The 12327-nt window shown below is 45.7% G+C and overlaps 1 protein-coding gene across 1 annotated transcript in view; it reads left to right on the top strand.

Annotated features, from left to right (window-relative positions):
• Positions 1-12327, top strand: part of galk1 (galactokinase 1) — a 29847-nt gene that overhangs the window by 4398 nt on the left and 13122 nt on the right. Inside the window, exons 3-5 of the mRNA XM_052032867.1 lie at positions 2084-2203; positions 6544-6679; positions 10619-10800. Of these exons, the coding sequence (XP_051888827.1) occupies positions 2084-2203; positions 6544-6679; positions 10619-10800 (438 nt within the window). The remainder of the gene's footprint in view (positions 1-2083; positions 2204-6543; positions 6680-10618; positions 10801-12327) is intronic.

The following is a 12327-nucleotide window of genomic DNA, read 5'->3' as shown; positions in this document are numbered from 1 at the left end:
CCTTCTGACCTTAAATCGAAGGAAAGTTATTGATGAAGGTGCTGAAGATGGTTGGGCCTAGGACACTGCCCTGAGGAACTCCTGCATAGATGTCCTGTGGCTGAGAAGATTGACCTCCAACCACCACAACCATCTTCCTTTGTGCTAGGTATGCTTCCAAAAAGCCAGGCATGATTCCCATTGACTTAAGTTTAGGCAGGTCTCCTTGATGCTATACTTGATAAATGCTGCCTGGATATCAAGGGCAGTTACTCTCATTTCACCTCTGGAGTTCAGCTCTTTTGTCCATGTTTGGGTTAAGGCTGTAATGAGATCAGGAGCTGATCATGTTATCTCAGTTTTCCCCTGACAACTACACTGTGGAGAGTTGTGGACACAGCCCAGCACATCACAGACACCAGCCTCCCCTCCATGGACTCTATGTCTATACTTCTCGCTGTCTCGGCAAAGCAGCCAGCATAATCAAAGACCCCACCCACCTGGGTCATTCTCTCTTCTCTCCTCTTCCATCGGGTGGAAGAAACAGGAGCCTGAGGGCACATACCACCAGACTTAAGGACAGTTTCTACCCCACTATGATAAGACTATTGAACGGTTCCCTTATACGATGAGATGGACTCTGACCTCACGATCTACCTTGTTGTGACTTTGCACCTTATTGCACTGTACTTTCTCTGTAGCTGTGACTCTTTACTCTGTACTGCTATTGTTTTTACCTGTACTACATCAATGCACTTTGTACTAACCCAATGTAACTGCACTGTATAATGAATTGATCTGTACGATCGGTATGCAAGACAAGCTTTTCACTGTACCTCGGTACAAGTGACAATAATAAACCAATACCAATGCTGGTGGGGAAATTTAATTAAGGGGAAAAAAAATACAACATTTTAGAAGTAAGGGAATGGAAGGTGTTAGTGTCAGAATAAGTGCATTGAAAATGGAAAACTGTATAAACGGAATAGAGACCACAGGAAGTGGGTGAGTTGAAGTGCAATCAAGGTGGCTGTCAGGGGGCGGAGCAGGGGCTGGGTGAGCGGGTCAGCCTTGTGTTGGATATTGGCTGTTAAGTCAAAGAAGGAATACACAGGTGGATCACGTGAACGTGAGGGAAAGATGGAAATGGGCAGAAAGTTAAAATTTCCTAAGTTTAGGGCAAGAGCAGAAAAGGTCTTCAAAACCATCATCAGTGTGCCAGAAAAAGTGGAGGGGAAAGGACAAAATGTTCCACAGATCTCACAAAGGCAAGGAGTGAGTGGAGATAAAGGAGGAGCTGACTAGTGTGAGAACAGGCTCTGCTGGGTAGAAGACGAGAGCTGGTTTGGCCTGTATTCAAAGAAGTGAAAGCCCTGTAGCAGGTTTGCATGTCCATGGTGAAACTGAAACTGAACTGGTTAGGCCCAGGAAGCTGTGCACGGTGAGAGTGGAAAGGATCTAGAATAAAGAAGGAAAAAAATGTGGAATCACGGTTGGAAGAAATAACTTCCTTAATCAAGAAGGGCTGTAGCCAGGGATTGTGGACATTGGGTGCTACTAGAAGCAGGGTGTGCGTGGTTGAAGAATGGTTGAGGAAAGATCTCCAGAGGAGAGGAGGTCAGTGACAACTTAGAAATTGATGGCTTATTGTTTAGTGTTCAGGGTCATGGACTGCAAGAAGTACAAGAGAGTTGGCATTCAGCCTCTGAAGAGGTAAATGTTACTGGAGAAATATCGATAGGTATAGACAGTGTTTTGAAAGCACTCAGACCTGCAGCTCGGTGCACTGGTTCCGGGTACAAGCTGCACAAGGGGAATGAGAGAGCATCTCATCCAATTATTGCAGAACTTGCCCTACTCCTATGCTGAAAAATGTTAGAGAATCTGTCTACTTGTCATTTCTTTGTGTTATGAATGTTGGTTAATAAATATGTAGAATTTCTCATCCCCTTCTACTTATTGCTTTATGAAGAATGCTTCTAAAGTCACGATTAGCCTTTAGGATATACCAAAAGTACCACTGGATGTCCATCAAGTTTTATTTAACAGTAGATTGTGTTTTATTTGCACTTCTGTGAATTTGTGCTTTGTTGTATCCATGTAGCAGGCCCACTCCCCGGCTTCAAGGCAGTAACAGCAAGTAACGTCCCATTAGGCGGAGGGCTGTCCAGTTCCGCATCCTTGGAAGTGGCCGTCTACACCTTCCTACAGCAGATCTGTCCAGGTGAGCTGCTTTGTAAATGTTGGGCCTCCAACACAACCTTGTTGTCTTTTTCACTTGCAGAGATGAACAGCACTTGGGACACTGTTTCCCTCCAGTCCAATTGATAGAAGTACTTAAACAGCCTCTCACTTCCTCAATGAACTTCCTGATCAGACATGACTAATCTATGAAGTTCCCAACATCAGAGCAGATTTTTTCATGGATCATGTAGTTTCCGAGTGGATAAAGGTCATAGTGTAGTGGTGGTGCTGTTGCTATCTGGACAGACAGCTCGGTGGTCGTGTGTCCAACACTCACCAAGATAAATTGTTAGATTGAATTGAGGTTGTGTGCTGAAAAAAATGACTGTGAAACCAATGCTTGCTGTTGTGCACTAATCCTTCTGACATCATCTCAGTTTAAAAGTTCTCATCTTTTATTTTTAAGTCTGTTCATGGGTTCACCACTGATGGGGGTACAATGGTATGCAGCAGTTAAATTACCAGATTAGTAATCCAGAGACCCAGATTCAAATACAACCTTGTTGGGTAGAATTTAAATTTGGTTAGTAAACTGGAATTTAAAAAAAAAGTCACGAATGATGATCACAAAAACTACTGGATTGTTGGAAAAGCCAGTCTGGTTCACTAATGTCCCTGGGGAGGAAATCTGTCCTCCGTTCCTTAATTAGGTTTATTATCACTGACTTGTATGACGTGGTTTGTTGTTTTGTGACAGCAGTACAGTGCAAAGCCATAAAAATTACTATAAATTACAAAAATAAGTAGTGCAAAATAAAAGGAATAACGAGGTAGTGTTCATGGGTTCAATGGACGTTTCAGAAATCTGACGGTGGAGGGGCAGAAGCTGTTCCTGAATCATTGAGTGTGGGTCGTCAGGTTTCTGGTTTGCCCTTTGCAACTCCAGACCCGTTCCATAGAACCATAAAACCATAGAAAAATACAGCACAATACAGGCCCTCCAGCCCACTATGTTCTGCCGACTATCTAACCCCTTCCACCCACATATCCCTCTATCTTAAATTCCTCCATATGCTTATCTAACAATCTCTTGAACTTGACCAAAGTATCAGCCTCCACCACCACCCCAGGCAGCGCATTCCATGTATCAACCACTCTCTGGGTGAAAAACCTCCCTCTGACGTCTCCCTTGAACTTCCCACCCAATACCTTAAAGCCATGCCCTCTTGTATTGAGCATTGGTGCCCTGGGAACGAGGCGCTGGCTGTCCACTCTATCTATTCCCCTCAATATCTTGTATACTTCTATCATGTCTCCCCTCATCCTCCTTCTCTCCAATGAGTAAAGCCCTAGCTCCTCTAGTCTCTCCTCGTAATCCACACACTCTAATCCAGGCAGCGTCCTGGTAAATCTCCTCTGCACCCTCTCCAATGCCTCCAAATCCTTCCTATAATGAGGCGACCAGAATTGCACATAGTACTCTAAGTGTGGTCTAACCAGAGTTTTGTAGAGCTGCATCATCACTTCGCGGCTCTTAAACTCGATCCCATGACTTATGAAAGCTAACATCCCATAAACTTTCTTAACTACCCTATCCACCTGTGAGGCAACTTTCAGTGCTCTGTGGATATGAACCCCCAGATCCCTCTGCTCCTCCACACTGCCCAAAGTCCTGTCATTAACCTTATACTCTGCCTTGGAGTTTGTCCTTCCAAAGTGTACCACCTCACACTTCTCCAGATTGAACTCCATCTGCCACTTGTCAGCCCAGCTCTGCATCCTATCAATGTCCCTCTGTAAGCTTCGACAGCCCTCCACACTATCCACAACACCACCGATATTTGTGTCATCTGCAAACTTGCCAACCCAACCTTCCACCCCCTCATCTAAGACATTAATAAATATCACAAAAAGTAGAGGTCCTAGAACCGATCCCTGTGGGACACTAGTCACAGCCCTCCAATCCGAATGCACTCCCTCCACTGCAACCCTCTGCTTTCTACAGACAAGCCAATTCTGAATCCACACGGCCAAGTCCCCCTGGATCTCTTGGCCTCTGACCTTCTGAAGAAGCCTTCCATGTGGAACCTTGTCAAACGCCTTACTAAAATCCATGTAGACCACATCTACTGCACTACCCTCGTCAATCTTCCTGGTCACCTCCTCAAAGAACCCTATCAGGCTTGTGAGGCAAGATCTTCCCTTCACAAAGTCATGCTGGCTGTCCCTAATCAGTCCATGTTTCCCCAAATGCTCAAAGATCCTATCTCTTAGAATCCTTTCTAACAGCTTACCCACCACAGACGTAAGACTCACCAGTCTGTAATTCCCTGGACTATCCCTATTACCTTTTTTGAATAAGGGGACAACATTTGCCACCCTCCAATCCTCCGGTACCATTCCCATGGACAATAAGGACTCAAAGATCCTAGCCAACGGTTCAGCAATCTCCTCCCTAGCCTCATGCAGCAGCCTGGGGAATATTCCGTCAGGCCCCGGGGACTTATCTGTCCTAATATTTTCTAACAGCTCCAACACATCCTCTCTCTTGATATCTACATACTCTAGAACATTACCCTTACCAACACTGTCCTCAGCGTCATCAAGACCCCTCTCCTTGGTGAATACTGAAGAGAAGTATTCATTGAGAACCTCACTCACTTCCACTGCTTCCAGGCACATCCTCCCACCTTTGTCTTTAATCGGACCTACCTTTACTCTAGCCATCCTTCTGCTCTTCACGTACGAGAGAAAAGCCTTGGGATTCTCCTTAACCCTACTCGCCAAAGCCTTTTCATGTCCCCTTCTTGCTCTTCTTAGCCCTTTCTTAAGTTCCTTCCTTGCTACTCTATATTCCTCACAAGACCTGTCTGATCCTTGCTGCTTACACCTTATGTATGCATATCATTGTCTCTTCAATGAACTTTGAAAAGTCCTTGCAAGGCCCTCAGTTCAAGGGTGATTCAGAATGGGCAATAAAGTGCTAGCCCTGCCAGCAATGCCATGATTCTTAAAAGTGAATTTATAAAAGTGCGGTTCAAAAATGGGACCTTTCACCCATGATCGTATAGAATGGCGGGGCAGGCTTGAGGGACCAGGTGGCCTGCTCCTGCTCCTAATTCGCTGTGTTTACCCAAAGCTGCAACCTATTGTGGTCAATAAGATTGTTGCTTGATCCCCTGCTATAGAGACTAGAGCACAAAATCTAGGCTGACTGTCCTGTGTTGTTAGGGATTCTGCTCTGTCAGATAACATGAAATTTATTTTTTTAAATTGCAAACACTGAATATTTGAAATAAAAACAAAAAATGTTGGAAACACTTAGCAGGTGGGCCAGAATCTGTGGAGAGTGAAATAAAGCTGACATTTTAGGTTGAAGACCCTTCGTCAGAACTGGGAATCTCTCCAGGGTGGCCAAGCTGTTTGCATTGTTTACAGAGCCACCTGTTAACAGCTGAATGAGGGCAGTTAGCAAGTGGAAATGAATAGAGGAACATGTTAAAGCTGTGAAATGCAGGTCAAAGTTGTTGCTGAATCTGAAATTAATACCCAGCAGATTAGGGGGTGTTTGTGGAGAAGCAGTTAGTATCACAGATAAATAATCTGACAGCACCAGCCAGTTATAATTAAAAGCAACTTAACCTGAAATTGTTGTATTTGATGTAGAATCCAGAAGGCTGCAATATGCCTAGACTTAAAATCATGTTATTCCTCAAACTCATGTTGGGCTTTGTTTGTAAAATGCAGGAGGCCACAGGTGGCTAGGGGTGTGGGAGAGTGGGATGGAGAACTAAAGGAACGGGCAACTGGAAGCTTAGAGTCGCCCTTATGAATTGAATGGGGGCTTCATCCTATCATGCATATTCCTTTTGTCCTATCCATTCCTACCCTATCCTCTCTGCCACTCCAAACTGATTTGGTTTTCTCTTTTTATTTCCAGTTCTGTTGAAAAGTCTTTGACCCAAAGTGTCAACTCTGTTTCTCTCTCCACCGATGCTGCCTGACTTGCTGAGTATTTCCAGCATTTTCTGTTTTTACGTTACTTTAAATGAAGCCTGATCCTGAGCACATCCATTTACTCAGGATGTGCAGTAAATGTTGCCCTTATCAATATCCACATCCAAGGAAGGTACCGAGTTTGTTGCTTCCAAGGAGTGCCAATCTAAACTTTAATGTGGACTTTGAAAGACTGGTATGGTAAATGGGGGACTTTGGGATGAGGGGTAGCATGGTGCGAATTGTGCACTACTATACATTATAGGAGTAGAGAGGATACCATGGTCTGCAAGCCAAAAGAAGCATCATCTTGGTATAGAGGGTACAGCACCTACTCTGCACCATCTATGAGCCCTGACTGCATTTTAAATTTCTGACCATCAGATGACGGGGATTTGGTGCAGAAGGCCCTGACCTGCCAGAAAGCAGAGCACACTTTTGCTTCCATGCCCTGTGGAATCATGGACCAGTTCATCTCAGTGATGGGGGAAGCAGGTCATGCCTTGCTTATCGACTGCAGGTGAGCAGAGGAAGAAAGCACTGGTGCACAGCTAGTCTGGGGTCTCTCTGATCTGTGGCCCTAGTATCAACCCTGGTTTAATGCTAGAACAGGTGTGGGTTCAAGGTCCATCTGAGGGATGGAGCACAAAAATCTGGCCTTCCAGTACTTCAAGAGTGAGTGCTACACTGTCAGAGGTATCTTCTTTTACACACATTAAAATTAAGCCCTCAAGGCAGCATGGTAGTGTAGCGATTAGCACGACGCTATTATAGCGCCAGCGATTGGTGTTCGATTCCCGTTGCTGTCTGTAAGGAGTTTGTACATTCTCCCGTGTCTGCGTGGGTTTCCTCCGGGTGCTCTGGTTTCCTCCCACATTCTAAAGACGTACGGGTAGGTTAATTTGGGGCTTAAAATGGGCGGCGTGGACTCATTGGGCCGAAAGGGCCTGTTACCACGCTGTAAATAAAATTTAATTTAATTAACAAAAAATATACAGTGATGTTATTTCAAAGTGGATCTGGGATATAAAGCATTAAGTATATCCTTAAGTAACATTACACTCAGATTTGGTCATTGCTGGTTGTGGGCACAATTGAGTGTTGTGTTTCCTGCATTGTACCAGTAATTACACTCGACGTATCATGGCTGACAAATCCCCCAGAGCTCTAGAAGACCTGGCTGCAGAAGCAGTGACATGTATGTGGACGCTGGGAAGGACAGGTCTCTTTAAGGTCAGATAAGGAGGAAATGTCTCCTGACTCAGTATGACAAAACCTCACTTATGTATAGTTTTCTAAAGATTCTGGAGTGGTGCCTCAGTGATCAGATTTCAGGAACTGGCGTATCTGGTGTTGTGTTCTGACTTTCTCTTAAACATTCCATACCATATCTGGGGTTTACCACAGACAGTTTGGCTCATTGAGGTTGTGCTACTCCCTGGATCTTTGTGGCTTGTTGTGGCCCCACTCGCGAGCACTGCCAATAACGAGCACTGCCAATAACAAGCCCTACCCATAACCTGTCCCTTATTGTTGGGACATTATCTTAGTGTCAATGCACATTTCCTTTCTGGTACCTCTGCTGACCTCAGGTGGCATCTGAACAGAGCTACACCAACTAACTGAATGCTGACGTAGAATTGAATCATGGTTTCAGTTCATCAACCCAACTGTTAACTGCTTCTATAGTCACAGATGCTGCCTGAACTACTGAGCACTTCCAGCATTTTCTGTTTTATTGCAGAAGTGATTTGGGAGATTTTTAAGAATGGGTAATGGAAGATTAGATCTGTCACTGTGGAACACCTATCTCCTTGTCTTCTCAACTCCTTCCAGCCTTGAACTTGAAATTCGGTGTGACCAAAACAAGCACCTATTTTATAAATGCCTCTTCAAAAGCAGGTTACCATTTAAACAAGCATTAACAATCCATTTAACCCAAAACCAAAACTCAAGAATATCCCCAAACTAGACTACACCTCCTCTCACCCTGTTGCCTATAAGGACAGCAGTCCTTTTTTCTCAGTTTCCCCGTCTGCACTGCATCTGTACTCGAGATGAGGCCTTCCACTCCAGGACGTCCGAGATGTCCCCCTTTTGCAGAAAATGGGGATCATCCCACTGTTGTTGATGGAGCCCTCACCCGCATCTCCTCTACTTCCCACACTTCTGCTCTTATCCCATTCCCCCCTCCCCTCCCCTCCCCTCCCCCAGACAGAAGAGGGATAGAGTTCCCCTGGTCCTTGCCTTTCACTCCACCACCCTACAAATCCAGCACATCCTTCTTCTCAACTTCTGCCAGCTACAACAGGATCCCACCACCAGTCACATCTTCCTCTCCCCAGCCCTTTGTGCTTTCTACAGCGACTCTCTGGTCCCCTAATTTCTCTCCATCCATCCCTCCCCCTCCCCTGTAACTACAGAAATGTAACACCTGTCCCTACACCTCCTCCCTCACCACCATCCAGGAACCTAAACAGCCCTTCCAGGTGAAGCAGATGTCCACATGCATCTCCTCCGGCCTTGTTCATTTGCATCCGGTGCTCCCGTTGCAGCCTCCTCTATATGGGTCAGACTGGATGCAGACTAGGTGCCTGCTTCACTGAGCACCTGCGCTCTGTCTGCTGGGGCCGTCCGAAGCCTCCGGTTGCCAGCCATTTTAATTCCCCTCCCCATTCTCACACTGACATGTCTGTTGGTCTCCTCCAATGCCAGGGTGAGATTAAATGCAAACTAGAGGAACAGCACCTCGTACTCCGCCTGGGTAGTCTACAATCCAATTGCATGAACTTTGACTTCTCCAGCCTCAGGTAAACTGCTCCCCCTCAGTCCCTTTTCTCTCTCGTCCTGATCTACCCAGTTCTCCCTCCATTCACCCTTGCTCTATCACCCAGTTTCTTCCCCCTCCACCCACCCCATCTGCCCATCACCCACACACTCCTTCTACAGTGGCCCTCCCCCTACTATAACATAGCACACTACAGCACCGTACAGGCCCTTCAGCCCACAATGTTGTGCTGACATTTTATCCTGCTCTAAGATCTATCTAACCCTTCCCTCCCACATAGTCCCCTATTTTTCTATCATTCATGTGGTTATCTCAGAGTCTCTTAAATGTCCCTAATGTATCTGCCCCCACAACCTCTGCCGGCAGTGCGTTCAACGCACCCACCACTCTCTGTGTAAAAAAAACTTACCTCCGACATCCCCCTTGTACCTTCCTCCAATCACCTTAAAATGATGCCCCCTTGTGTTAGCCATTGTCGCCCTGGGAAAAAGTCTCTGACTGTCCACTCGATCTGTGCCTCTTATCATCTTGTACACCTCTATCAAGTCACCTCTCATCCTCCTTCTCTCCAAAGAGAAAAGCCCCAGCTCACTCAACCTATCCTCATAAGACATGCTCTCCAATCCAGGCATCATCCTGGTAAATCTCCTCTGCACCCTCTCTAAAGCTTCCACATCCTTCCTATAATAAGGTGACCAGAACTGAACTCAATACTCCCAAGTTTGGTCTAACCAGAGTTTATAGAGCTGCAACATCACCTCACGGCTCTTGAACTCAATACCCTGACTAATGAAGGCCAACACTCTATATGCGTTCTTAACAACCCTATCGACCTACGCAGCAACCTTGAGGGATCTATGGACGTGGACCCCAAGTTCCCATCTGCCCTCCCCACCTCCCTCCCTTGATTCCTCTACCTTCCTTTCCTATCAGATTCCATTATCTGCAGCCTTTGTCACCTCCACTTAGCACCTGCCAGCCTCTGTCACTATTTCTCTGTCACTGTTCCTCTCCTCCAAGTGTCTATCATCCCTCCTCACCTGGATCCACCTATTGCTTACCAGCACTTGCTCCACTTTTTCCCTTCACCTTTTTATGCCGGCTACCTCCCCTCTATCTTTCAGTCCAGGTGAAAGGGTCTCGACTCTGAACTTTGCCTGTCCGTTTCCCTCCGCAGCTGCTGCCTGACCCACTGAGTTCCTCCAGCACCTTGCTTGTTTCCCCAAGCTATTGTACTGTTCTTTTTGGCTCTGCAGCTACCTTGCATTTTACCTGCTCAAGGAATGTTTGATGGGACAGTTTAGAGGGAGCTTCAGATGCTCTGGAAATGGCATCCAAAATTTTCTAATACTAACATCACTCAATGAAAATTAAAAAAAAAACTGCAGATGCTGGAAAATAAACACAAAAACTATTGGAAAGACTCAGCAGGTCAGGCAGTTGTTCCTCTTTCCAGTAGCATCACTCAACCTAGTTAAAAATGTCAGTACTATATCCTCAATTAAAAGTGAGGAATAAGCCAGCGAGACTCCCTCTGCCATTAACAGAAGTGTCCAAATTGGTAAGGCAAGGGTCAGACGTCTGAATAACAGGTTGTGACTTTTCTTTGGGATATTTCTTTATTGTTTCCCTTGGAGCTTTGTGCTTGATCAAATGTTTCTCTAACTCCAGGTCCTTGCAAGTGACCCCTGTGCCCATCAGTGACTCCAGTCTGGTGATCCTCATCACAAACTCCAATGTACGACACAGCCTGACAGGCAGCGAGTACCCAACCCGACGCAAGCAATGTTTGGAGGCTGCCAAGGCGCTTGGGAAAGATAGTCTACGAGATGTTTCCATGGCTGAATTGAAAGGTGAATAAATATAAAGTTGGGTTATGCGCCTATATTTTAAAGTGGATCAGGAAGAAGGAGGGCGTGAACAGGTGGGAGGATGCTGTGGATGGATTGGTTTACCAAGGGTGGGTGTGATGCATTGCACAGGATGGATCATGGTCTAGAAAGTGCAGGCAAGATAGTGACGTGACCCGGAGCAAGTGAGGAGAAGTGTGACCATGAAGCAGTGCGTGAGTGACTTGCCTCCTGATTCTCAACCATCCACAAGAGAAAAGTCAGGAGCACTAAGGAACACTCTAATTACCTGAACGGATGCATTTCCAAAAATCACAGGTACAACACCATCCAGGATAAAGTAGCCTATTTGCTTGGCACTCTTATCTACCCCTCCAAACATTCACCCCCTCTTCCACCAGCTTACTGTAACTGCAGTATAATGAACTGCCGTTACTTATTCAGGCTTCTTCAGTGCCAGCCCTCAAACCTGCAAGCTCTGCTACCAAATGGAGAGTGGATGGGAACGCCACCGCCTGCAGGTCCCCCTCCGCACTGCACACTGCCTGACTTGGAAATGGACACTTTTCTTTATTACTGTAGGGCCTAAGTATAGGATCACTACCCAACTGCACTGGGAGGTAGGATTGTAGACCACCACATCAAGGGCTCCAAATGCAGGCCTTGCTAGGGATAGCCCTAGTCTGGGAAATGAGTTCTGGTTTCCAGTATTGTCCAAGTTAAAATTGCTCAGCCCTCAGCAGAACTACTTCTCTGCACATAGCCAAGTCAGACTACATAACAGGATCTCCAGTCGGAGCTGAATGCCAGTAGTCTTTTAAGTCTCACAGGTTACCATTCACTTCACTAGGCCAGAACTTGGTACAAATGCTTAAACAACAAGAATGTATCCTAACAAATGGGAGCAGGAGTAGCCTGCTCTGTCATTCAACAAGAACTTAATGGATGAACTTCCAGCTTCTACCTCACAGTTTCCTGCCCTGTCCCACAATTATTTTAATATCCAGGAAACAACTGATCTCCACTTTGAATGAACATCATGATCAAGCCTCTATGGTACTCCAGGATAGAGATTCACCACCCATCTCTGTCCTAAATGGCCCACCCCTTATTTTGAGACTGATCCCTGGTTCTGAACTCCACAGGCAGGGAAACAATCTCTCACATCTACCTTATCAAGCCTCCATAGCATTGTGTCTGTTTCAATGAAATCTCCTCTTGTTTTTCTAAACTCGAGACGGACTCACCATCTCAGGAACCGGTCTGGAGGAATTTTTGATGTTATCGCAAGTTTTTTGTTCTATAAACGAGACTAAAATTGTCCACAATACTATGCTGTGGTCTCTACAAGGCCATAAGCTCATCTATACTCTTGTACTCAAAAGCCACTTGCAATAAATACCATTCCTAATTGCCTACTGTACCAGCATGTACATGGGCCACTGAAGGTCAACAAGGACACCCAGAGCACCCCGAATTAAAAATCCAGTATTTCTGCTTTCTGTGCCAATGTGGATATTATCAGTTGTT

This window comes from Pristis pectinata, chromosome 18, assembly GCF_009764475.1.
Source record: "Pristis pectinata isolate sPriPec2 chromosome 18, sPriPec2.1.pri, whole genome shotgun sequence".
In the NCBI taxonomy this organism is placed as follows: domain Eukaryota; kingdom Metazoa; phylum Chordata; class Chondrichthyes; order Rhinopristiformes; family Pristidae; genus Pristis; species Pristis pectinata.
This window is presented reverse-complemented; position numbering and strand designations above follow the sequence as displayed.